The 26,547-nt window shown below is 56.1% G+C and overlaps 3 protein-coding genes across 11 annotated transcripts in view; 2 read left to right on the forward strand and 1 right to left on the reverse strand.

The window, feature by feature from the left end:
• Window positions 1-26,547, forward strand: part of MGAT4A (alpha-1,3-mannosyl-glycoprotein 4-beta-N-acetylglucosaminyltransferase A) — a 504,464-nt gene that overhangs the window by 158,276 nt on the left and 319,641 nt on the right. The window lies entirely within an intron of this gene.
• The window catches only part of INPP4A (inositol polyphosphate-4-phosphatase type I A), a 148,741-nt gene that overhangs the window by 30,719 nt on the left and 91,475 nt on the right, over window positions 1-26,547 (reverse strand). For 5 of the 9 annotated variants that reach the window (XR_010934341.1, XR_010934340.1, XM_067704218.1 and 2 more), the window contains exons 11-23: window positions 24,766-24,896; window positions 22,796-22,900; window positions 22,204-22,312; window positions 17,655-17,838; window positions 16,226-16,444; window positions 15,194-15,437; window positions 11,641-11,673; window positions 7,230-7,402; window positions 6,307-6,430; window positions 5,445-5,571; window positions 5,013-5,153; window positions 2,710-2,807; window positions 335-447 (exon numbers count right to left, since the gene is read on the reverse strand). Coding sequence is in view for 7 of the 9 variants with exons in the window: in XM_067704218.1 (XP_067560319.1) it covers window positions 335-447; window positions 2,710-2,807; window positions 5,013-5,153; window positions 5,445-5,571; window positions 6,307-6,430; window positions 7,230-7,402; window positions 11,641-11,673; window positions 15,194-15,437; window positions 16,226-16,444; window positions 17,655-17,838; window positions 22,204-22,312; window positions 22,796-22,900; window positions 24,766-24,896 (1,801 nt within the window). In the remaining 2 variants the exon portion in view is untranslated. The remainder of the gene's footprint in view (window positions 1-334; window positions 448-2,709; window positions 2,808-5,012; window positions 5,154-5,444; window positions 5,572-6,306; window positions 6,431-7,229; window positions 7,403-11,640; window positions 11,674-15,193; window positions 15,438-16,225; window positions 16,445-17,654; window positions 17,839-22,203; window positions 22,313-22,795; window positions 22,901-24,765; window positions 24,897-26,547) is intronic. The other 4 variants (XM_067704221.1, XM_067704223.1, XM_067704222.1 and 1 more) reach the window with 2 other exon arrangements.
• LOC137205888 (uncharacterized) lies at window positions 825-22,942 on the forward strand. Its single transcript, XM_067704227.1, has 3 exons — window positions 825-10,366; window positions 18,111-21,494; window positions 22,154-22,942. The coding sequence occupies exon 1, from the start codon at window positions 2,888-2,890 to the stop codon at window positions 3,854-3,856; it is 969 nt and encodes a 322-aa protein (XP_067560328.1). The 5' UTR covers window positions 825-2,887; the 3' UTR covers window positions 3,857-10,366; window positions 18,111-21,494; window positions 22,154-22,942.

Consider the following 26,547-nt stretch of genomic DNA (forward strand, 5'->3'; position numbering starts at 1 on the left):
GAAATGAGGAGATCTGAGCAGCAGTGTACTAGAAATATTGTTTAAAGAGACGGCAAAGGTCCCAGAGATCTCCCTTTGAACCTATTAAAAGATGCAGCAGGTCGTGAGCTCTAGCTGGTTATCACTGTGCGGGCTTCGGAAGGGGACAGCTGTCATCAGCCTGGTTATTCCACGTCCGAGGGGGTAGACTCTGTGTCAGGCTTATCAGAATTCAGGCAGCCCTACGGTAAGCAACTCACGAGCAACTCTCATTGTGTCCTTATGAAGAAACCTGTTCTCTTCACTCCTGGCTGAGGTTTTAATTTGTTGTTGTTATTCACATTTTTTCCCTCACCTCAGCAGCTTGCCAGAGAATGTCAACGTTCTTGTTCTTCCTGGCGTGCACGTTCTGACCCAGGAACCGCAGCAGCTCCGGCAGGCACGTCTGGCTCCGAGATCGAGGTAGGCCTGGAAGAGAGACGGGGTCGTGGAGCTGGGGCCGCCCACGGGGACTTAGCCCACAGCAGCCAGCGCCGCTGGAAACGGCCAAAGGATGAGTCCCGGCCGGAGCCGGAGGTTCAGTGTGATTGAAGCAAGAAGGGAGGCCTGTGTTCAGGGACTGGGCCTGGTGGCCAGCACGGTGAGCACTCCGTTACTTTCACTGCCACTTCAGTGCCACCTGCAAAGGGCAACCACCTGGCCTCCTTTCAGTTCTTTCGAGGGGCTGGAGGGGGAGCTCGGATCATCGAGAACGGGAGGGAGTGAGGGAGATCCATCAGGTCTTCAGAACTGCCGCCAGGGCTGGAGGATGCTTAGGGCCGGGGGTGGCGACACTGAGGGGGCCGCCACCCTTGGGGGAGGTGGGGAGGGCAGCCGCCTCCACCGCGACAGTGTCCAGGCCGCTCCAGGACCCCTCCAGCTGGAAGATCAGTCAGACCACCTCACCTCAGAAGCCTGGGATTTTCAAACACCAGGACCACCAGAGGAGAACAGAAGAGCCTCGAGGTCACATCTACGGAAAACAGCCAGGGGGCCTGAATCCGCAAATCACCACCAACTGTGGGATGAAACCATGCACCCGTTTCCACCGCACAACCTCCCCGGTGCACGCAGGATCCCATGCCAACCACTTCACGCTGCTCCGGGGGCTGGGCCAGAGGGCTCAGCGCGTGACGGGGGCTGTGGGAACCCAGAGGCTGTGAACCAGAGCCTCCCGGAGGAGACGCACGACCTGACCTCTGGCCCAGTTAGCAACACTGGCGCCCCAGCAGAGTTGGGGGCGCTTGCTGGTGGGCCCCATCTCCTCAGCCTCGCGGACGAGCGTAACTACCGGGCTGAGGGCCACGCGGGCTGCGGCACCCCCGGCGTCCCGGGCCGTGGGCAGTGCTACCGGCTTTTGATCCCGCCGGCCTCGCCCTTCCCGGGCCTTTACCCCTGGGGCCACGTCTCACTGGAAACTGCCGCCCTCCAAAACGTTGAGCACAAGTCTCCCCCTTCCTGACCACAAGGCTCCTGGTCCCCCAGCGTGGCCCTTCCGTCTCAGGGCGCCCTAGCCGGGGGGCTGGCCCAGCACACGCTCCCGTCCCCTCAGTCCAAGCCTGGGCAGCCGGCACTGTCCCCGCCTCCAGAGCAGTCGGAAGGTGGGTGTTGGCCACAGGCCACCTGGCCTGACCCAGGTTCCTTGGGGGACCTGCCCTCCATGCCTCAGTGTCACTATATGTCAAATGGGTATGAAACCAAGCCCGCCTCCCAAGGCTGCTGTGGGATCAGTTAGATAATTCGTGGGAAGTGTGTAGAAGGCCTGGCACGTGCAAGGACTTGACAAGTCTGTCACTGGCCACTGTGGTCACTGTGGAAGAACACGAGGATGACCTGGTATCTGGGATCCTTCAGCTGAGTCCTCAGAGAAGCATTTTACTGACTCTTAAACGCCATCACTTTCGAGCTTGGTGCAGCACACGGGGATCACCCGGGGAGTTTCTAAGCTCCCAAGGCCGAGGCCCCGCCCTCCACACTCTGAGCTGGGCCCCTGGCAAGAGGATTTTCCCAGATTCTCCAGTGAATTCCGATGTGAGGTCAGTGCCAGAGCCTCGACGGCTCCAACAGCACCCGTCCCAAGCCTCCTTCACGGCCGCCAAGCCCAGTGCTGGGCTCACGCCCTCAGTTCACGGGGAGACTGAGGCCTCCCGCCTGAGCTCCCGTGCCCACACCATGTCCCCCCACTCGCTTGCGGGCCCCGACCTGGCCCTGCAGGATCTCCAGTCCTGCCATCCTCTGGCATCTCGCAGGCCTGTTTTTCTAGCCCCTTCGCTCGGGCCTTTAAGACCCTTCCATCCCCCATGCTCCAGGCGTGTTTCCTGCCTCCCCACGTGCCAGCCCTCAGTCCCTGACGGACTCCGGCCACTCGAGGCCGTGCAGCGTGGTCACCCACCTGCGCCACTGCAGCCTCGCCACACGGCGACTGTGAGATGCCCCTCGGACGCCAGCGGGGCCCCTCGGCTCTGCGCCCACCTGGCCCAGCCTCCATGCGAGCCCTCCCCAGGGTCTGTCCTCAGCCCCTTCGTGTCTTGCACGGTGACCCCGGGCATGAAAGCAGCCGACCACATTGGTGACAGGGCGGGAGGCAGGGGGGTGTCAGCATCAGCATCAGAAGGTCGCTAAGCAAACCTCAAACCCCTCGAGGGACGAAAAACAGCGGGTGGGGACCTGCCGTGGTGAAGAGATACTTACAATCCTCTGGCAAAACCTCCTTAAACTGCTCGAAGTAGGAATTTAACCGCACCAAGCTCTCCACGTTGATAACTTCTTGTAAAGACGTGTCGCCAAACCTTCAGAGGTCACAGGGGGACACCGTTAGCTGGCTAATGTCGCCGTCTCTAGCGCCACGGTGACCGCGTTAAAGGTAACGATGGCGATTCTCTCGATCCTTATGGCGCACGTCAAGATTCTAAGCCACGTTCCTCCCCCCAGGCTTAAGGTTATCTCTCCCGTGTTGGTGACAAGTCTGAATACGTTTCATGAGCAGGAATCCTGCGTGACCTGTGACAGGCATGCTTGCGAGACACCCAGGCCCTTGGGCAGCCCCGCCGCGCGGCCCCGGGTCCCCGTCTTCCCACCCCGGAGGCGCCCGGGAGTGGGGCCGGCAGTGGGGCTCTGGCTGGGGAATCAGGACAGTCCCATCTTCAAATCGGAAGTCGCCCTGCTGCTGGATGACCAGACCCGACCAGCTGTTCCTGCTGGAGGGAGTGCAGGGCCCCAGCCCTCCCCTCACCACACAGGGAGCCAGGCCCGCGGGGAGTCGGGAGGGAAGCCACCCGTGAGGAAGGCGCAGGTGCTCATCAAACACGCAGCCCTGGAGTCCCAGGCCTGGACGCACGCCCCCTCCACCACTTCCTGCCCAGCGACCTCCGTGCATGGCAGCCTCTTCACAGTCCCAAAGTCTTCCCTCGGGGGGCAGGATGCCCTCCTGTGGGTCCACCGCAACCCGACCACCCCTGATGCCCAAAATGGCTTTTTCTCCTCCAGGCACCTGCTCCCTGGGGGTCACCCTGGGACACAGGTGAGCTGGCCTTGTTTAGGAGCAGACAAGCAAGCAGAGCACAGACCCTGCCTCCCGTGTCTCCCGTCCACTGCCATGTCCTCCGCCACCTGGCCCTCTGCTCACTCCAATCTGGCCTGGCCTCAACCCTTTGCAGAAACCTTTCCAGAAACACCTTTTTCAGAAACCACTCTTGCAGTCAGGAACAGGAGCTGCCAGACGCAGGGGATGTTACCTCCTCCTGGGGCCCTGACACTGCCCGCTCTCCCTCAAGTGGGCACCCCACCTCTGGCCACACCTTCCGGATCTCTGCTTCCTGGGCTGGCGCCCTCAGCCTAAGGCCAGCTCTCCAACTGCCCCCAGCATGACCCCTCTCCCGTTTAGGACCAGCTACTCACCACCCACCTAGAGGCCTGCTCTGTTCCTCTCCTTGTCGCCTCTCACACCTGCCCCGCTGAAGACCACGTCTCGGCTCTCCAGTCTGTCCCTTCCCATCTGCACTGCCCCTGCCTGACCCAGGTCACCGCCTCTGGCCCGGACTCTTCCCGACAACCCCCTCGTCACATCTGGCCCCTCACATCTTTCCAGCACATGGCCGGCAGATGACCTTCTTCAGATGTGACTCTGATGGTGTCCTGTCCCACTGAAAGGTCTCTGACCGTGTGGGGAGGACCCTACACCTGGGGATCAATGGACACTGACCACTGGGCTCAGAGGCTCAACAGGAATATGGCATGTCGTCCTGGAGACCACATGTCCTTAACAGCAAGAACTTTCAGATATCTTTCAGTTCTAAAAACACGTAGATCACATGCATGTAATGACGTGACAGGAAAGGTCTTCACGTACCAAGAGAAGGTCATTAGAAGCTACACACACCCAATCCCCTCCTCCTCTCCAACACCTGCACACACTCTTGCACATGTGGGCACACGTGACTCTTCCCTGCTGCCTGGCAGGGGACCCTGGAGGAGTTTACGAGGCACAGGCCTTTAGGACCAAGGTGTGGCTCTATGCCTGCCATCCAGGCCTCTCCGTCCTCACCCCTGCTCACTGCTGCCTGCTACCTGAGCCTCCGGCCCCACGTGGCTTCTCCCCACCTGCCTCTGTTCAGGCTCCTTGGCCTGGGACGCCAGGTCTCTCCTCCACCTCCTCATATAACCAACTCCTACTTACTCTTTAAAACCCACTTCCAGGAAGCCCTCCCAGACCCCCTGAGACCTCACTAGGGCCCCTACTCCCTGCATTCATCTTAATCCTTGCAGCCACCTCTCTCTGCTACCCGCCCAAGTCTCTCGAGGACACGGACCTCGTCTGGTTCATCTTTGTGTTCCAGCACCAAAGACGAGCCCGGTATGTGGCTGAACTTAAAGGAAGGAGGGATAACAAAGTCCAGGTGGCCCTCGGAGCCCGAAGAGGACTAAGTACACGCTCTCCAGCAGCTCAGCGACCGACGGATGCAGCCCCTGGCCCACAGAGATGGCCCGGCACGCACCTTTCGGCCAGCGTCTGCTGCTCGTTGATGCCCACGTTGAAGAGCACGGGCTGCACCCGCAGCAGCATCCCGCTCTGGATCTCCCGGGGCAGGGCGTCAAACAGGGGGCCCGGCAGGGGGATCCGCACGTTAAAGCCATCCCTGAAATGCAGAAGAAGAGGAGGGTCAGGCCTGCGACAGGGAGATGCGAGACAGGTGAGCAAGGAGAGGAAGGCCCTGCTGGCCTCAGGACGGGACAGCGGCCTGGCCCAGCTCAGAGACCTCCTAGCTGCTGGTCACCGACCTGTACAGGGCTGTGAAATGAGTGTAGCGGGCTGGGATGAGCGTTTCCAGCTGAATGCAACGGAATAAAGCAAAAATGAAACGTGCATCACATGTGATGAACACAGATGAAAACTGCGCTAGTTCTGAGAATCAGAAAAACATTTCTACCGATTTCCTGTGATGACGGGCAGCATGTCGGTTGATGCATTAGAAGTAGCCTGAGTGACTTTGAAGGTCACGTTCCTCAAGTCCATGATCCCAAGACTCATGTCCTCCAGCATGGCCAGCTCCTCCCCTGGAGACGAGAGGGAAAGGGCTGTCAGGCAGAGGGGACCTGCGCTCTCCCCTGGACTCAGCGTGGCCACGAAGGACAGCGATGAGTTCAGGGCGGCAGTGACGAGGCGGTGAGAGTTGGGGGGAGGCTGGCCAAGTGCCTCACTTCTCCGTGAGTAAAGCCCACTACTGAAGTCCTGTGGCCACGTTAAAAAGCGCAGCTGGTGCAACCACGCCTTGTAGTTCCCGGCCCTTTCCTGGCGAAGGGAGGGGTGGGGGACCTACACGTGGGAACCTCAGAAGGCAAAGCCGGCTCTTTAGGTGTTGTGATCTTTCCGTATTCTTTAGATCTTTTGATATTTCTTCAATGTCTTAGAACTCCAAAGATTAACAGATACTTTAAAGAAATTTATCCGTTTTTACCTTCTAAGAAGAAATAAACAGAAAACGAAGGTGAGGAGAAGAGAGCATTGATAAGACAATTTGGAAATACCAACAAATTTTTAAAATACTCCTACTGTGTGACCCAGCAACTCTCCTTCTAATAATTTAGTGGGTGCAGAAATGGGCCACAAGCGGGGGTGTGTGTGTGTGCCTGTGTGTAACTATATAGGGCTTTTTTTAGTTCTTTGCCACCTATCGGGGTGTTTGGATACATTTTCATCAGTACGTGTTACCTGTGTACCAGACAACCACTCAGGGAGACGAGAGGGGGCCACACACGGAGGCTCTCCCAAGCCCAGCCCAGGCGGCTCACCGTAGGTGCTCAGCAGGCTCTCAAACTGGGCGAGCAGCCCGATGGTGTAGAGCTGCCGCAAGAAGCCGTCGTCGTGCAGGCAGTTCCTCAGCTTGATGACGAAGCCACAGATCAGCGCCGTCAGCTGCAGGGAACAGACACCGCCTCACCTCGCGCCTGGCCCGCCCCGGTTCCTGCACCCGCGTTGCTCTGCCTGCGGCGGCCCCTCGCCCTCGGGGGCTGGGACCAGGAGTGCAGAGGCCACGGGAGGGCTCGCTTCCAAAGGTCCGTCTGGTTTTGGTTCAGCTTCCGACCCGACCTTGGGGTCACTCCTGGGCCAGAACCTTCTGGAAGCCCAGAATGATTTCCCCACGGTGAAAGGAAAGGCCTCTATGCCCGAAGATCCAGAGCAGCGCCGGCTGGAAAGCGGGGTGCTCACGACGAGGGGCAGGAGCGGAGAACAGGGTGCCCCGTGCACAGCCCCGGCCTCGTGGGGACAGGAAGCCACACGGAACCCACCAAGCCTCTGCCACCGTTCACTCTGCTAATCAGATGACTGCACCTGAAAACTGGTGATGCTCATCTAAGCTCTTCCCTCCTCTAAGGGAAATCGAAATCACCGGAATAGAGTTGTGCCTGAGCGGGCCTAATACCTGCTGCTTTATAAACCAGAAAACAGATTGCGCGTCTTCCCTCAATGAACTCCTCTGCAGGGAAGAACAAAGGTGGCACCAGGGCCGGTGTGACCCCAGGCTCCTTGGGGCAGGTTCCCAGGGAGCAGGTGTGAAGCCGGACTGTCCTGAGCACCTGCGATCCAGCAGCTCCCCTCCCCCTCCCTCCAAGGCCAACACCCAGGCCTCAGGCCACACGGGTAAAGCCACAGGCGGGAGGGCAAAGCGCCACGCTGGTTTCCTCAACCGGCAGAGAGGGACAGGTTCACCTACCGTCTGGCAGAAGACCACGTCGCGGCGGTACTGCAGGCTCAGGAAGGTGGCGATGGTGGGCGCGCTGTCCTGCATGAGCAGGAAGACCATCGCCTTCTTGGCCTTGTCGCTCATCATGGCCACGCAGTCCGTGAGGGTGGTCAGCAGGGGGTACAGGGCCTCGCTCCACTCACCTGGCACGAGGGGCGGTCGGCTCAGAAGGTGGCGCTTCGAAGGCCCCCGGCCCCCAGTCCCGCACCGGCCCTGCCACCCCGCCTGCCCCTCCCGCCTCCGCACGGCCCAGAAGTGGCGCCAAGTTCAGCCCCGCTCTCTGCCCTCCTAGCCTGAAGCTTCTCCAGCAAACGCACCATCAGCCCTCCTCGGGGACCACCGACACCCCCTCTGGGGACTCTACACACTCACGGCCCCGACTGTTCCTTTCGAGCAAGATGACAGCGAGCTCTGGGAGTCATGACTCAGCAAGAACACACTGTGTCTGCGGAGGCCAGTGCCTCCCGGCACCGCCATCCCTCGCGGGGTATCTGCTGTCTGGCTTCTCTGATCCAGGCGGCGAGGCAGAGCCCCGGGCTTCCGGAGCAAGGCCAACCCAGCCTGGCCTAGTCTTTGCGCCGCGGGCGCAGGCCCCACCCACGACTGCGGAAGGACCCTCCCCGCCTACGCAGCCGCAGCCCTCAGCGTCCCCGCCTCCTGCGCTTTCTTCCCCGCCGCCACCTTCCTGCCAGACTCCCCCTATTCCTGGCTTAGTGGGGTTTTTCTGTTTTGGGAATATAAGGAAACTTTGACCCTGTACCAAAACAACTTTTTAAAAATAGAACCTCAGGGGAGAAAAACAGAGTGAAAGGTATTTTTGGCTTTGGCTCTTCTCGGTCCTTCCTATTTGGAAGACATTGAGACGAGAAAAGACATGCCCCCATCAGTTATATTTTTTTAACAGGCCACCAAGCCCAGAAATAGGCACTGGATCATCACCACTGGGTGCGCCCACCCGGAGCGCGGCGAAGGCAGTGGTGTGCAGCCCGGGCAGGGCACCCTCCTAGGGTGGGGTGCATGCAGGTCACAGGATGCCCGTGACCGTCACCCCACTCAGGACAGGACCTGGCCTCGTGAGCAGTGCAGCTGCTAGGATGTTCAGCTCCGTCTCAGATAAACAGAATCTTAAAAAGAGAGAAGGGAGCTGTGGTTCTGCTCTCTCCAACTGTGTGCTTCACGCTTTGCTGAGAAACAAATTCAGAGAAACGCCTAAAACCTACAAAAGGACTTCCCTGTACTCAGTGTTTGGTCAACGCAGATTTTCAAGTCTACGTAGCCATTCAAAATTTGGAAATGATCTAAGTGTATATACAGACACACTGTACGCGGACAAGGATTTCTACCTCTAGTGGGAAAAAGGCAGGCTTACATTTAGAAAGTCTACAGCAAAAAGGTCCTGGCAAATAAATCACAGTGGAAAAGAACCCTGCATGGAGGCGTGGAAAATGTGAGTCCCAGGCCCCAGCTGCCACTGAGCAGTGGTGGGTGAGCCGTGGGCAGGTCCCCTGACCCCTCAGCCACAGGGGCCCTTCGCGGTGAAACGGGGTGACTGTTGTGGATAATATCCACGTCTTTCTTCCTCTAAAATTCTCAGAGACCATGTTTTTGTTTCTTTGAAGAACTCTGTTGAATCCATGTCAATTATATTCAACTGTCAGAAAAGGCCAATGGGCGTTAAGTTTTAATAGCCAAGTAGTTTGGGGAAAGGTAGGCAGTCATTAAGACTACGCTTCACCTCAGAAGTAAAGGCTCTTAGAGCAAGTGTTGCCAATTTTACTTTCTGTTCCACTTAACCTGAATATATATATGTAATCACTATGCAACTCTTGATCGTTTTAACCTGAAAATGATCAGAATATACAAGTGGTCTTATGTGACTGAGCAAGCCCTCTGCATACAATTTTTTACTCTGCCTACTTCTGTTTAAACGAAATCCACATAAGAATGACTTAGTTTTGCTGCATTAGAGAAAAAACAACAAACCAGACAAAAAAAAAAAAAAAGACACTGAAAAAAACTGTAGAATTGGAAGAATGGTTAAAAAAAAGCACTCAGGGTTTGTTCCGGAGAAGAGATGTGGCCCTGGGCGGGAGTTGAGCCTGATGTCCGCCTAGAGAAGGGCTCAGCCGTGTCTGGATGGCTCCGGAGTTCAATGAGAGCATCAACCAGCCCTTAAATCAACACCTGTGAGTGCCTCACTCTCTGTTTTCTCACTTAATCCACAGAGAGAGGACTAGTAATAGGGGTAAGGAAAGCCTCAGAAAGGCTAAGTGTCTTCCCAGACACACAAAAAGAACGGCCACTCGTACACACATCTGACTACGCAGCGAAGAGTCGTTGGGGATTAATACATTTTGGGTCAACGCGAGGGGAAACCAAACTTCAGAACTTCCAAACAAAATAAATGTCAGGGACAGTGATGAGATTTCTACCAGAACCTAGTTAAGTACAGGTGTCTGGGACGTTAGGGTTGGTGAAGGGGTTTACTCTGCCTCCTACATCGAGAAAGTCTGGCAATGAACAAAAAACACCAGTGCCTAAGCAGCACCCTTCGTGCTGGAGCCGATGCCCCTTGTGGGGCAAGCTCCCGACCTCACTGCTCACCTGCAACATGCACTGACGGGCGGCCAGTCCAGGACTGTGCTACTTCAGGTAGCTTTGCTTTGTGTATTTTTTTTTTTTTCTCATTAATAGGGGAGGGAAAGGAGAGAGTAGGGAGAGAGAGAGAGAGAGAGAAAATGGCGTGTTCTAACTCAGACTAAATACAGCTCTGTGGGAAAAGCTAAAGGAACCCCTGGCAGGGGACCTTTTAGTCCATCTGACATCAGCTGTGGACAGGCCACCAAAGCTTCTGGAAGTGACAGAGCTCACAGAAGACGAGGAGAGCTGTACAAGCCAGGTTGCCCGAGTGCTGCCCGGGAACCCGCTAGACCTCCCCTCGGCTCTACAAACTGCAGGGCTCGCAGAGCCGAGGAAAGCCCCGAGCTGCCTCGGGCCAGGGTCATGAGGCCGCCACCCCCCTTTCCTGGCCTTAACTGCTGGGGACGGTCACCGCCACGGGGCTCGGGGGAGACAGCACAGCGAGAAGGCACCGACCTGTCCGGCAGGTAAGCTGGGGGGACTGGGAGTCCAGAGGCAGGTGGGAAGGAGCCAGGCCTGGGCCAGGGGAGGTGCTGGGGAGGGCCCAGGGAACCGGAGCTGGAGACCTGCTCGTGACCAAACTAACGTTTCTGGGGAGAGAAACTGAGGGGCTGAAAGCAAACTGGGGGGTTATGAGGCGCCCCATCAGATGACCCGCTGATGAGCAAATGGGGTTCTGGAGTCACGGCCGTGAGCGGAGCTGAATTCCCCGGTGCCGTGTGAGCGAGAGGATGCTCTGAGAGCTGACGGGAATAGTGCGGCAAATCCCGCAATCACAGCTGGCTGCACCCTAGACATGAGGCAGGCGGCCTGCGACGTCATATTTACATGCAGTCAGAGGACGGGATGACTGGATAGCTGCTTTTTGGAGTGTAAGGGGAAAAAAAACCCACAACATCGTACTTGGGGGTCTCATGCTCCCTCTGGGAAAACCACAAGCCACGTCGAGGAAATTCGATATGAACTAGAGCAGGGGTCGGCACGTTTTTTCTGTAAAGGACTAGACAGTCAACACTTTAGGCTTTGAAGGCCACAGGGGCTCTGTCACAACTACTGGACTCCGGCACTGCCCCAAAGCAGCCGTGGACAGTACGTGAACGAATGGGCGTGACTTATTTCCAGGAAAACGGTATTTACAGGAGCAGGCGGTGGACGGGATTCGCTCGGAGCAGTGGTTTGCCGACCCCTGAACTAGAGTCACAAACACTGATTTCTACATGCAAATGCAGTTCAAAAGATGCCATTTCTAGCACTAACTCCACCCGAAGCCCACAGCAGTGCCTGACAGGAAGTCTAAGGCTGCAGCCAGGCTCAGAAGAGAGGAGGCTGTGTGATTACCGTGCCACAGCATCTGGACGGCTACCTCTTATCTGCCTCCCCCTCCATGGGACGCTCGCAAGCTCAGGTGAAATCACAGGAAGCGTCACGTACCATCATGTACCTCTCTTAGCCAGGCCACCCACTTCAGGAAGCCTAATGCGCTCGTGGACACTAACTTCTGAAAAGGGTTTAGGACGGGAAAGTGACAAAAACGCATGTGGTAGCCTGCTTCTGCCCACAATACCAGCCCGACTGGCCCCTCGGCAAACCTAAGAAAAGTTGCTACATCCCTCACAATGAGGAAACTCCTAAAATGTTTTCCTGACTCTGGGAGTACAAGGTAACCTTTGACAGTTTAGCTACAAACACGCCCTGAATATTAAGAAGACGTCTGCAGAAGCCTTGAACATAAACCACGTACCTGGGCTGGACTCTTCAGGAGGGGGACTGCAATCTGCACAGAAATGGAGGGTGACACGGATGATTAAGGAGCGGCACACGGTTCAAACACGAGCAACTCAACGCTTAGCGCAACTGCGGCAGCAGCTGGCAGTAAGCCGGCTAAACCGAGCCTCGGAGAAGAGGCCGGGGGCCTGCCTGCCTCTTCCCCAGGAGTCACACGAAGGTGGTCGGGCTGCCTGGAGCTCCCTGCCCGATCCACCGGTGTCAACATGCATGTTGCTGGTACTTCAACATGACACACTCTTCGGGAAGAGCAGGTTAACGTGTCACAATGAGATAAAGCCCCCACGTCCATCCCATTGCATGTGCTGGAGCCCATGCTGGCTCACGACATCTGGAAGCAAACTTGCAGTGAGAGAGACTGACCGGTAAATCGAGCGTGCAGCTCAGAGCCCACCGCCCTGACTGACTTTAGAGCCCGGGCTAGAGGTCGGCTGCTGAGATCCAAAAGGTTAGGGTCGTCATAAGACCCATATACCAGACACATGCATGCCAATCTTTACGATGTTTAAGCCAAATACAAAACGTTTATGATTGAGGGAAGTCTGGAATTGGAACATCCCTCCAGGTCCCTCAAAGAATACCAAGTTTAACTCAATTTCACCTACACTGAGTCACATCGGGAAGTACTCATTTCAAGTTCTCTTCTCCCTTAAAAACTCTAGAATTCCTGGTTAACTGGGTGTGCCACCTGAAACAAACAAGTTTGAAAAGGGATCGTTTGGGCTAAAAGCTTATTTTATTTTATGTCTAAACTTTTCAGTTCAAAGAACGTTTTAGGATCCTGAAACAGGTGGTTTCAGATCCTCAAGAGTAACTGGAACCAGCTGAACAGAGACTTTGACAACCTGGATTGTCCAGAAGGGTGGTGGCAGGGATCTTCTCTCTCATCGTCTTTGGCAATGACTTCTTAAACTGGCCAACGGGACAGAAAATAGAGCAAAATTAAAGGCCTCTGTAAGTTGAAGACTTCAGCGTCTTCACTAGAGTGCAAATATCCTGAGACTGCCTGCTTCACACAGAGGGAAACCACCGTGGCGCGTGTGATGCACAGCGGTGACCGTTCAACATCTGTCTGGCGAAAACAGAATTACCCCAGGCCTTGGAAAAATACAGACTTCTGTCTCCCCATAACCCTTCCTCCAAGGTCCCAAGGCTCTATGAGGAGAAGGGTTTAGAAGACTGTTTTCATGATCTGCAGTGATCCCAAACTGCTGGGCTGGGACCATGCCTGAGAAGGGATCAGGGGTTAAACCCACTGGGTAGACTCGTCTTTCAGTCAAACGGGAGAAAGGGATCTCCTCTTAGATCACAGAGGCCCCTGCGATTTGATGCCCACTGTGGACTGCTCCACACACATGCAGATTTTAGCACACAGTCTCAGGGGTACGGGGACCTGGGGTGCAACCCATAGATCTCAGGTTAAGAGAAACCTGGTCCAGGGTTTGAAGGACTCTTCGGGGATGAGGAGAGCAGGAGAGAGTGTGTGTGGGAGGTAATGGAAGTCACCAAATCCTGACAGTTTGCAGACGGGTCACTTGGGTGGAAAACCAGGAGGAGAGGGAGGCTCACGGAGCCTCTACGGTCCCCGCTGCGGGGGACTGGTCAGTGGGCCCTGCGGAGCCCTGACCCCAGGCGGGGCTGAGGCAGGGCGACTCCTTGATGAAAGATGAAAACCAAGGACCCAGGACAGGGTAGAGAATTGCAATGAAAAGAGAGAACGCCTTTCAAAGAGGCATGGAGTTGTTCACGGGCAGTAAATACGCTGGTGTGAACACAACCCCGCTCATTAGGCCAAAACAAGTGCCCCAGGAACCTGGAAGGGCATCGGGAGTCACGACAGAGCCCAGCTCTGGTCCCTGAGGACAAGAGATTGAGTAAAACAAATGGCTCACAGTCTGGTTTGTCCAGATCCTCCTGATCATGCCGAGGTCTGGACGGCTTCCCGGCTGTGCTCAGATTTTTAAATTAAGGACCACGTGCAGGTAATTTAGAGGCCTGTGGTTTCATAAGTTTCTTTTGAGCGCTGATCAGAGTCAGACTCTCTCAAACGCTTCCTACTCCCATGAGCACAACAGAGCTGATCTGTACGGCACACACAGGTACAAGTCAAGCCCTAAATATCACAAAGAAATGCTCCTTTAAATAACTTTAAAACTGCGCTTAAATTTGTCTATATATTTGAACAATAGGGGACGTGCCTAGAAAAAGAGGACATTTAAGTTATGAATACAACAGTATATCCAGTTAAATGAACTATCTCCTGCATTTAAAAAAATCCAATCAGTAACTTTTTTTAAATATGCAGAAAAATGTTTAAATTGCAAGCAAGACAATATTAAAGAGAAATGAGCAATGAACTTTCAGAAATTTTTTTAAAGAAACACAATTTACATTAAAAAAAAAAAAAATGACAGCACGAACAAAGACAAAACAGTTCCATGAACCAAACACAGGTTTGGGGAACTGAAAGTCGAACCCCTCACAGATGGCAGAGTGGAGGACGGGGACACCGAGGAAACACAGGCTCAAGTGAGAGCGCACCCTGAGGACAGACTGCAGGCGGACAGGAGGGGGAGGGCGTCTGACAAACCCAAGGAGGATTTACCACGAGGCTCCGACAGGGGAGCGAGACCCTGCCTTGAATGAAAGCTGCCCGGTTCAGAAATGACAAGTCCCACTGCCAGCGGCCCATCCCTGGCCCAGCTGGGCCTTAACCCGCCCAAAGGGGGGCAAGGAGGCGGCGGCGGCAGCTGGATCTCAGCTGCCTGGCGCACAACCCCACCAGCTCTTCCGGGGAAAGGCCAGAGCTGCAGGGACCAGGGACCCACGGGTTCAGGAGGCACGAGGCCCCCCGCTGTAAGGCGGCAGCGGGGCAGAGCGTCTGGTCATGCCCTGTGTCTCCGCAGGCAGCAGGCTGTTTCTGAAGCGTGCCGCTTCACGCCAGCGTCCCGCCTTCTACCGAGAGCCCCACCTTGGAGGTGGCGCCGAACAGAGGAACCTAACTGGCCCCCCCAGACGTGGGAGCGGGGCCCACCCTCTGACTGGGTTACGAGCAAGGCCCAGGGCAGCAGGCCTCTGCCGGATAAAAGCGCGCCCAGCCAGTGACAACCAGGCTTTCCAGACGAGTCCGCTGGGCCTGCCACCAGCTCTCATCCAGAGAGAGCTGCGCGCCTCACCTTGTCCCTGATGCCTGATGCCGTAAGCAACCTCACGAGAAAGGCATCTACCGTTCGGCCTCCTTCGGGTCCCCAGACTGGCTGACAAACCAGCAAAGTCCAGGAGCCCCACCCTCCCGGACGCGGCAGCGTGAGCCCGCGGGGCCCTGAGGACCGGCCTTCGCCTGCAGGCTCACACGCGGCCCCCCCCCCGCCCCCACTGCTCTGGGTGCCGCGACACCCCCTCTGCTGAGAGGCCTCCCTGCAGTCTGCGTGGCGGGCGTGGAGTTAGAGACACACACGAACACACAGACAGCGCTCGAGGTGGAGGTGGGAAGCGGGGTGCGTACGCACGTGTGGTCGGGTGAGGGCGGCATGCGGCGGGGGGGCGTGGCGAGGGGGGCCCGTCGCAGAGGGGGTCCTCCGGTCGGATCCAGTAGGCCTGGCTGCCCCGGTTACCTTTCCTTCCTGCGCAGCTGCCGGTGCCGGGGAGGCTGTGGTCGCAGCCCTCGGCCTGCAGGCGCTCCCGCTGCAGCAGCTTGTCTGCCCGCTGGATGATGCACTCCAGGCTCTTGTCCACGTTCAGCCACACCTTCTCCTGGCGGACCCAAGGGGCGCGGGGTCAGCTCTCCCAGCAGGAGACACAGGGCAGAAAGCAGGGCCCGCCCCCCACCCCCGGGCGCCACGCCCACTGAGAGCCCTCAGGATGCAGAGAGGGTGAGACAATTTGGAATCCCCCATTAAGCTGCATCTGCTTTTCCAAAGACAAGTCGATGTCCCGTGGGCGTCAGTTTCAAAGCTTGGGGGACGTCTGTTAGTCGCTGTCCCGGAGGCCACTGTGGGTACAAGGGCCACGGGAGCACCCTCGTCCCCTCCTCCCTCCCCGCAGACCTCGTACAAACACCGCAGGGGACTGAGGTCTTCTGGATGGAGGCCGTGGATCGCTCAGCATGGGGGACGGGGGCGGGGGGTCCCTGCAGAAACCCAGGCAGCACTCAGGACGCCAGGGCAGGCCTGGGGGAGCGCGCTGCTGCCGCCGGCAGTCCGGTGCCCCCAGGACGACACCGCCGAAGAACAGTCCCAGCAAATGACAAACACGAGTCCGTGATGTGTCACTCCCTCAAGGGGCAGACCCTGCTCTCAAAGCCCATCCAGCGGAAGCAACATCGTGACGGGATGTCAGGGCGGCGTCTCCCAAATCCTCACCAAGCTGCCCAGCACCTCAGCTCCCACATCTCCAGAAAGACGTGGCCCCGGCAGGGCTGACGGCCAGTGGAGGCCAAGGGGGCAGGGCCCGGGCTGGGCCCGACACCCGCGAGGGAGCGAGGCCTCGCATTTTCCAGGCCGGCTCAGCGGTAGGGTGACGGGCGGGGGCGGCAGACTCACCCACTCCTCCTCGTGCCAGTCCACCTGCAGGGAAGACCGGCTGTTCCTGCCCGACCACCTGGCCATGAGGGTGTCCTGGTCGTTCCTCAGCATCACCTGCTCCTCCTCAGTGGAGGTGGGCGAGGCCTTGGAGGCGATGTAGTCGGGCCGGGCCGCGTTCAGCCCATGGATGGAGGTGGCCAGCAGCTTGCAGTCGCACACGGTGACCAGCTGCCGGGTCTGCAGGGACACACGCATACCCGGCCTCTCTGAGCGCCCAGCCCGCCCCCCTCCGCCCTCCCGCACGGTGCCCACACCCCAAGAGCTGCAGCCCTCGAGACGGCCGAGGTTTAAGGCTGCCTGCCGCACGACGGGCCCGGCTGAATCTCGGCAAGAACTTCCCACAGAAGCCCGGAGAACGCAAGGAGGACGACAGGGAGGCCAAGAAGCCTCTGACATTCTTGGACCCCGGCCAGCCTCTGAGCCTGACATGGCTGGAGGAGGGGCCCGGGGTGAGCCCAGTGCCAGCCTTCACTGGCTTCCCGGGCTGTCCCTCCATCCCAGGGCACAGGCCTCACTTCAGTTTAACCGCTGAAGTCTTATGCGTCACATCTAATACCTGAAGCCCCGGGCAGCGGGATTCCTGGCATAGCACTTGCGGTTCTGGGGAATTCTGCAAGCAACAGCAGCTCTGTGGCTCAGAATTTGACGTCTGACAGCGTCACCTTTATTTTATGAGTGGATTTAATCCCCGGCTCTCAGTCTTTTTACTGGGCAAACACATGGGAAGGATACAAGACATTCGGACGGGGAAAAGCAGCTCATCCCAGTGAAGCAGGTGTGTGTGGGGAAGTGTGACCAGAATCTGTGTGTGCACGTGTGTGTGCCTGTGGCCACGTGTGTGTTTGGCGGAGGCACGTGCGTTGGGAGAGACACTGAGTCATGTGAAAAAGCATCACCCATCAATTTTTAATCAGGATCAGGTGACAGTTAATTAGAAGCTGGTTTGTGGACTATACATAACCCAGTGAAATTATACTGTTCTTATATTATGTGTGTATAATAATTCAGTTTCTTTTTTCGAACTGTGAGTACAACAGAAATGTGGCCCCAAATGTGCTGGGTAGGCAGTCACTAAGGAAGCAGAGGAACTGTCCCAGCTTCAACAAGACCCCCGTGCGCTCCCTGGAAAGCCAAGTGCATGAAGCCACAGCTGAGGCTCCTGAGCTCCGGGCTCTATTGCTGGTCTGCCCCCATCCAGCTCTGTGACCACGGGCCAGTCACCAAGCCCCGCCCCAGGCCTTTGTGGGAATAGGATCTGAAGTCAGACCTTCAAGGTCATCCCAGTGTCACCATTTGTGTGGACAGCTCTAGGCACACATGAGGTGTCCAGGGGTATTCAGAAACCCAAGGGACCCCCACCCACCTGCAGCAGGGTAGCCTCTCCTACCTTGTCTGCTAAGATGGCGAGTGTTCTTTCGAGGCCAGTGGCGGACCTGTCCTTGGCCGCCCTCGAGAGCCTCTCTGCGTAGTAACTCACTTGGGTTTTCAGGGTGTTGATCTGGGCAATGATCTCCTTGGCTCTGACAATGTCCTGTGGTATGTAGATGATGGACTGGCAGCTGGACGACGTACTAAAAAGGATGAGAACAGCTTCTAAGGGGTTCTCTTGAATCGGTGGGGATAGTAGCACCTCCCCACCCCTGCCCACCACCAACACGAGGTGAAGCCTCCTGTTACTCGGGGCTGTTTCCTAGGCTGGTCTAGTTGTTGGTGGACAAGAGGAAATCTCAGCAGATCCATTCTGTCTGTACAGTAGAGGCTTGAAATGTTAAAATACAATTAAGCCTTTTATTCATGTTTGCATGTATCTGTATTCTTACTGTGTTTCTACCTGTGTGTACAGATGCTGAACCCAGTAGTTGCCTGGATGCTCACAACCTTTCACCTAAGAACCTCTTCTGTCAGTTTTTAAGCAGTACTTGAGTGGAGACCTGCTGACACCAGAGTGGCTCACACCGCAGTGAAGGGAGACTGCAGTAGGGGCTGGACTTTGCCAAAAGAAACCTGTCTTTTCATTTGGCCAATCAGGACTTCAAACTTTCTGCGCACAGACCCACACCCTCCCTCATGTGTCTACCCCAGCAAGTCCCCAGAACACTGGGCTTCCATCCTCTCTCCCCTGCTCCGGGACTCCCCTGCTCAATGTTCCATCGGATGAAGGGGGGCATGGAGAACATGCCGAACTGGAGGCCAGGCCTGGATGCCTCACTGGCTTTGAAAACCAGTCCTTCCCTCATCCCCCACTCCCTGCCATCGAGCAGCATGTGCATCTTGGGATCTGATGTCAAAGCTACTGTCCGGCACAAACACCAGCCTCTGGGGATCCAACTCCACGTCCCTGGCTTCGTGGGACCTTCTAGATGGGGATGGTAAATTGCATGTCTCTTAGCTAAGATCCCCAATCAACCCAATATTATAAGTTTATTTTTCAGACCACCTGAGGAAGCTGAGGGAAACAGGGAGACGTATAAGGCAGCCATGCTTCATGTAAGGAGGGGCCCTGACTGGTCCCCTCGAAGAGCTGCCCTTTGAGTTCAGGGGAAAAGGGAGGACCGCACCCCCCACTGCTGCCCCTGGAGGTGAGGGTCACACGGTAGGACTGAGCCCTTTCCCTGCTGGGCTCTTTCCAGGGTAACCCGAAGCTGGGTCACCAACAGACCGCCCTGCCCATTCCCCTGATGGACTATGGGGTAAACATGCAAAAACAAAAACCCGAAGCACCCGAGAAAAAACAACACCCCAAGCCCAGACACCACAGTGAAAAACGATGGAGCTGCCAGAAGCCCATGCAGCAGGCTGCGGTCAAGCCTGCACAGCACGAGGTGCGCACGCTGCTCTCCAACCTGCAATCGCTGCTGAATGAATAGCTGCCGTCTGGGGCAGCTGCGTCTCGGGGGCGCTGCCCCGGGTCTTGGGAGCGCCACCCCGGGTCTCGGGAGCGCTACCCTGGGACCGGCTGTGAAATTTACTCTTCCCACACGGGAAGGACGTGGCGGAATAGCTACCATCTGGGACAGCTGGGTCTCGGGAGCGCTACCCCGAACAGGCTGTGAAATTTACTCTTCCCACACGGGAAGGACGTGGCGGGAGTGAGAAAGGATGCACTTCAAAGAGCTGCTGTTCACGGATGACCGTGAACACATGAGCGTGGGAGCCCAACCACAGGCCTAAACGGGGGGCAGCCGCAGAACCTCAGCCACCGGGGAGGGTGTCCTCAGCGTGCAGCACCTCCAGGAGTGTGCGCCCTGCCACGGCCCCTGAGCTGCTCCAGCTCTACGACAGCAGCAGTTCTGAGGGCTACGGGTGCCTCACAAGCCCCAGGGCGGAGCCCCTGTTCTGGGCCGGGGCAAGCGCCCCGGGCGGGTCTGGGGAGGCCTGGAACGGCAGTGGGGACCCCAGGCAGCAGGCATGGTGGCTTCTGGCTGCCATCTCATTGTTGGTGGAAAAAGTCACTGGGTTGTATTAATTGTTGGTTTGCCCTCCAGGGATAAAACTGGCCCTAGTAATACTGTTTTACAAATCTCCATTAACTATTAAATACCATAAAAATGTAAGCTGGCTTCATTCCTACAAGACGTGAAGGGAAACTGAAAACTGAAAAGCAACAGGTTCTTGTAAAAGAAGCCAGGAAGGGACTCCCAAACGCACCAGTGGGTTGACTTGAAATCCCAGCACCTGGGGACCTGCCCGGCCTGGGCTCCTCATATCCCGGAGGAACAAAACTGGGTCTTCGCTTCGAGTGAGCACAGCAATGAACTGCTACCAGACTGGGAGGGTTTGACACAGCAGACCGGAGATGGGCTATTCATTATCACAGAAGATTGCAGTTGGAAGGAGAATTCTGTCTATGAGGCTACAACTAGGAGCCCACGGGGGCACGGAGGGGGAAGCACCTCAGAGGAGGGGACAGTCTCTCCGCACGAGAGCAAGACCCAAACACACACTCTCCACAGACAGAAAACTCACCAACACTCCTCAAAACTGCTAAAGAAAAGAACCAAAACGAAATATTAGCAGCTGGTTAGCAAACGGCAAATGCAAAACAAAAATTAAAAAAACAAGTTCTCTTTCGTCAAAATTCTGGAGATCATTTGTCGAGGCCCCGACTACAGGGACAATTAAACTCAAGAGCCCAGCATGCTCACTGGTGAGAGCAACGTCTGCGCGTGTGCTCGAGCCCCAGGGAGACGTCCCATGCGGGCGAGTAACACCTGCGCCGAAAGGAGAGCTCCCCTGGTGCAAACCATTCCTGCAGGTGGTGTTACGACATCAGTAGGACATTAAATAAAAATGTATATATTAGAAAAATGCTGTAGAAGCACTTAGGGAGTAAGAGGTACTGAAGTTAACATGCCAGACAGGTATCAACACCCCAACCTTCCTGGGACAGGGACAGCCCTCTTGAGCGGCTTTCTCCTCCGGGGCCTCCACGCCAGCCTCAGGTCACACACTCGCACCTCCACGCGGCCACATGCAATGCTGCGACAGACACGCGGCTGGCTGTGCAGAGCACTGTGGCACAGGAAGCTCGCCTTTGTCCTAATTCCCAGAGAAGCACCGCGTCGGTGAGTCCTCGGAGGGATCTGGTGGCCTGGCTTGTCTGCCCAGGGAGAAGCCCTTGGTGGGGACGAATCAAGGTCGAGGAGGCTGCCAGGGGCCTCCCAGAGATGCCACCCAGCGCTCAGCTCTGACCCGACTCCCCAGCTGCTCTCCGCCAGCCTGCGGGCCCCTTGGCCCACGACCGGTGCACCTGACCTTTCTTCCCAACCCGTGCAGTCCGAGGTCACCTTGCTCAAGCCCTGTCCTGACTCCCGCCCTGGGGCCTGAGGCTCCGGCCAGCGCTAAGCCTCCTCCGACTGCCCCGCGGGTCCTCCTGAGGCTGGCGGGCCTTGGCCTCACCATCCTCAAAGCACTCGGCTCCGGCCCCTCAAGCCCACGTTCCACGCAGACTGCCCCCTCGTGGCCCCAGCTTGTTCCTTCTCTGCAGCCCCACCTTCTTCTCCGGGCCTCGCCGCCCCGTCTCCTCCAGAACCTCGCTCCATCAGTGTCCTCTGCCGTCTCCCCGCACTTGCCTTCATCTCTCCTATCAGCCTGAGCACGGGCTCGTCTCGGTCACCTTCTGCGCGCCTGAGGCCTTCACGCTGCTCTTCCACCTCACGGTCCCAGGAGCCCAGGCCTCGGCCACACGCATAGCATCCACTTCCTACACCCGCACGCCCTGGTCAAGGTAAGCCTGGCGCGTGACGCTCGGGAAGATCACCCACACCTCGCGGCGTCCAGCTCGACAGCTCGGTTTAGCGCTCTCTCCCGTCCCCTCTGATCCACAGCACACCCTGCACCCTCCGCTCGCCGATTTCCAGCAGGCTCCAAGCGCTGGTGCTGACTTTGCCCCAGGGCCAGGCCCAGACCCATCAGCTCTGGTCACCTCCGCGCCGCCTGCGCCTGCCCGGCCCCTCCCCTCGGCTCCTGCCCCCAAGGCCCCGCCCCTCACCGCGAGCTCCGCAAGGCCCGCCCCACCCCGCCCTCCTCCCAAGTTCCTGCTCAGCGTGGTCAACTCCGTGCAGCCCCTTGAGCCTGACACTGACGACCTCTCCCGGGCTTCACGCTTTGTGACCTTCAACCGACCGACCAGGGCCTGTAAAGGGCAGCTGAGCCCCAGCGTCCAGGAGGGCCGCCGCCTGGGGCGCTGCTCTCCAGGTGCATTTCCATCCGCTGTCATTTTACAGGGACAGGACCAGGGCTCGGGTGCCTCGTCACCCACCCAGCTCAGTCACACACACAGAGCAGCACAGGGCCCGTAAGGCAGCTCCTCCCACCCCGCAAAAGCAGATCGGATGCTGGATGTTTTCTGTGGTCCCGTTTTGACTTTCTTTTTTTTTAACCTAGGAAGCGTCAGACAGCAGTACAAGGACAACAAACACCCTCCAAGAACTTACTGTTTCTTGGTCTCTTCAAATTTGTGCAGCTTTTTGCGGAGACCTCCTGACTTAAAGCCTTGGCAGTGTGCTGCTGGCGCTCCGATGGTGACAATGTCGTAGTTCTGATCTGAATGACAGAAAGCTCTCCTCCATTACTCTGGGCTCAGGCCTGTGGACGAGCCAGCTACAGGGATACGTGCACAACTCTGGGATCCCCCGCCAGCCCACTTCCAAGCAGCCTGTGGTTCCCTCAGTCGCACAGCCCGGGCTGCCCGAGGGCCTCTGGAGCCAAGCACCATCATCTCGGCTACGAGGGTCCTGTCTCAGGGGAGAGTCACACAGGGCAGAGGGCAACTACCCAGCGACTCAGCTTGCATCCCTCCTTCAGAAGGATGACCTGTGGGCAATTTTCTGCCACAGCAACACAAAGGGAAGCTGGAGGGAGGACAAACGAGGGGAAGGGGTCTGAGCTCTCCACAGAGGCCTTCCGGAGGCCCTTGGGCTGGGCCTTTGCCGAGCGCCCAGCAGCAGCACACACAGGGCAGGCTGGGGCAGATGTGGGGCAGCTCAGGGAGAAAAGAAGTGAGATGTGATCAAGCGAGACGGTTACCTGATCCTCCATCGTCCTGAACTCTCATCCTCTGTATGTGTAAGTTTGTGGGAACAAATTCTAACTTTTTATCTGCTTTCAAACTGCTTGCCTTGAACGAGGGACCTGAGGAATGGAATGTGAGAAAATAAAGATGGTCAGCCCGTATCCCCCATTCATGAACGGTGGGTGGAGAAGGGACAGTTTGAGGGTATTGCCGCGGGTATGCAGGTGTGTGTCAGCAGTGGCCTCAGAAACTCTGAGCTGCCCGTGAGCACACTTCCTTCCCAGACGATGGGGGTGGAACATTGAGGGAGAGCAGCTCCCGGCCAGAAGACTGGTTCGGGGTCCTAGGTGGTGAAAGGGGCCTGGGGGATCCACCCTCAGAGGCTCGGGAGCGACGCCGGGCCTTCCCATAGGCAGCTCTCAACCGACAGGACTGACACAGGGACAGGATTCTGTGCAGCACGATGTCAGCACCACTATAAAAAGCAAGTGGGCCCGTGCCAGGAAGTGCCTGTTCCAACTGTAGAGCCTGCCGGCATCCAAGAGCTAAGAAACTGGTGTGACGGGAGCAACACTTCTCAATTCTGAAAAGTGATGAGAAGGTCTGCTCATCACCCCACGTCTATCAGATGAGCAAACGCTACACAGCCGCGATTCTGGCCTCCAGAAAACACGCTAACACGTCCCCTTGCACATCCTGGGGTGGGGCTCAGGAGTTTGGACCATGTTTTCTATCAAATATTCACAATCTTATTTCTATAATTAGAATACTTAACCAATTAAGTAAAGAACTGCTTGCCGAGAAAAAGAGACTATAAATTACACTAACCATCAGGAGAAATAAACATTCCACCTGGTGAAAAAAGACAACTTTATTTTGCCAGTATGCAAAACGCAGACCAGCCACTGTCCGCTTTGCACTTTGCCACGGGAGATGGTTCTCTAGCTACTGACGGGGTAGCCCATGGACCCCCGGCACTGGCATCCTGGGAGCCTGTTATAAATGCAGAATCCCAGATCTGCTGTTCACGAGACTCTCTGGAGACTTAGAAGCACACTGGCATCTCAGAAGCTCTGCTCTAGAAGAATCATGGCGGGGGCGTTTCAGACTTTCCCAGGTAACAAGCATCCAGCTCGGGCAGGTCCCTAAGTCCCTTCAGGCAAACACGGCCATTTGTCTTAGAAATACACTTAGATCTGTTCTTCAGATTCAAACCAAACCCAGGGCACCATCATCTTGTCATCACTCCTGTAAACCTGGCTGCTTCCCAGCCAAGTTTAGGGACGGGTTCCTCTGTGCTGTCCCCACATTAAGGGGTTACGATTTTCTTTAAAAGCTGAAATTCTATTATAAAGAGGGGAAGGAGGGAAGAATCTGAATAAAGTAATAGAAAACCAAAAAAGTCACTCCATTTGGAACCAAGAGGGAATGAGTTAAGCATAGTCTTCTAAACCTACCCTGAAAATGTTTTGAAAATCAAGTGGCATCTTTCAAGAAGAAAAGATGTGTCTATATTTCACTTTCGCTTTTGAGGCTTAAAATGGAGAGCTCCACTCAGACAATTCATATGTAAACATAAGGACCGCTAAACAGTTAAACTGGGAAATCCAGAAAACCCTGCCTTGCTTTGTCTCAAGGCAAACGGCCTGCATCCTTTTGGCCATTTCACTGATGCTAGACCAAGATGAAGAAATAAAATGAACCAACAGCCTGTGACTTTGTCTCTCCTGAATTTCATCCTACAGCGGTTGTTTTGGCAGATGACACCATGGAAGGAACTTTCGATGCAATTCACACATTTGTCTTCTCAATTAAGATCTGAAAACTCCATATTTGAGAGAACTCACACCTACATGAGAATCTATTTTTAAAAATCCATTAGCGTGTCTGTCAGTGGGAATATGGAAGTGACCCTAGGTTCCAGATTTCCAGCTGGGAAAATGAGAGCGGGTGAGCCATGGTGGGGTTGAGAGCGGGCACCCACCTTTGTACTGATGGAGGTCGGTCAGGTTCTCCTGGTACGTGAGGATGATGGTCTGGTACTGAGTGACGATCTGGCGCCGGAGGCTCTCCCAGCAAGGGGACAGTTCCCCCAGCTCCTCCAGTTCACACACTCTGCAAGAAGACACACGCATCAGGCCATGGCACCGGCTCCCTCCCAGCAGAGGCTCAGGAGTCCTGACCAGCCAGGAGGACAGATGGATGTGGACGCGTCATGCCCAGGGGAGGCCCTGCGAGTCTGGAGGGGCAGCAGGGCAGGACAGCAGACAGCTCCAAGAGCGGCTGTAAAAAAGGCAGACCACTGACCACGTGGAAACTGCACAGACAGGCTTTTCATAGCAACTCAGTCAAATGTTCAGGGAAAACTAAGTGAAGGAGTGAAGAGGGGAGTGGCTCCACCAGGCACCCTGGCGACCTTGCATGTGTCCAGAGGCCACAGGGGCGTGAAGGCTTGAACTGCAGCCTGAGTCTGACCCTACCGGAGCACAGGAGGATTGGAGCCTGAGGGCAACTGCTACAGGCTCTCCCCACCCCTCCATCCCCGCTACCCCCGGGGCTGTCATTGCCTCCTGGATTCTGGGAGGCGGGGCTTTCTGCCCTCACCAGAGCAGAGCTGCAGAATATAAAGCTGTCCCGCGAGCCGGGCTGCTCAGCAACGGGGGTCCCGTGGCTCCTGCTGTGGCCACCAGGCCCCTTATGTTTCACTGTCATCCTATTCGGGTCCGGGACAGGGACCCTGGGAAGATGGCAGCTTTAGCTATCGTTCCCTTTACTACCTGTGTAAGTAATGAACTGTCTAGATCTAAAAGTGCATAGAGAAGAAGACAAGGGAAAAAAAGAATTTGTTATATCCACAAAAATGAAAGCAAAGCTGTTTAAGAACTGAAATATAAACTTCTTAGCTCAGCAGGAAATAAGAGCTACATAATCAGAATAATGAACACAAAAAATGGATTCAAAAAAAAGGATAACCATTTTAGGAAATTTAGGAAACTGGGGGGGAAAGTATAAAAGACCCAAAATCCTCTTCATAGGAAATCAGCAGTTAATCTCTGAAGTTGATTCATTAAGAGGGCACTCTATACATAAATCTAGAAATATAGCAGAAAACACTAAAACGGCTAAAAGTGGTTGTTTCTTGGAAAGGAGATCAGAAAGTTGAGCATCCCAAGACTTACGCTTTTCGTTAAAAACCTTTTTGCGCTCTTTGGCTTTTTATACTATGCACGTTTTCCTCTACGGGGGGGAAAAAGCTAAGTTTATAGAAGTGTTTAGGAATCTACTAAATTTTCTAAAGTTAAAAAAAATTTTAAAGCCGTGCCATTTTATTATTATTATTATTACTAATCAACGAGGTTAACGTAAAGAACCCTTGGTGCAGGCAAGGCTGGGTGGGACCGATGTCCCCGTGTGTTGCCGGCTGAGTGGCCCCGCTCGCCTTGGGTCTGCAACCGAGCCTGTCTGCCTCAGCCACTGCGGGCCCTTCTCTCTCCGTGTCTCTGCCCGTGTGTCACGTGGCTCCTCCTTGTGCTTCGGGTGTCAGCTTAGTGTCACCGTCTCTCAGAGGCCTGCCCCGGCCACCCTCCTCCTTCTCACAGCCCCTTTTAAGTTCTGCACACCAGTGACCCGTCTGGGCCCCATGTGGCCCAAGTTCTGTTACTGACTGTCTCCCATGGTCCATCTCACTCATCAAGACCCCCGCCTCCCCACCACAGTGAGCAGAACACTGGCCACGTGGTGGGTGTGGGAAACAACAAAACCCTCC

This window comes from Pseudorca crassidens, chromosome 14 (assembly GCF_039906515.1).
Source record: "Pseudorca crassidens isolate mPseCra1 chromosome 14, mPseCra1.hap1, whole genome shotgun sequence".
NCBI lineage: Eukaryota > Metazoa > Chordata > Mammalia > Artiodactyla > Delphinidae > Pseudorca > Pseudorca crassidens.

Bases quoted from the DNA above. Each gene is read 5' to 3' on its own strand.
- LOC137205888 (XM_067704227.1), top strand. From the start codon at position 2,888: ATGGCGATTCTCTCGATCCTTATGGCGCACGTCAAGATTCTAAGCCAC.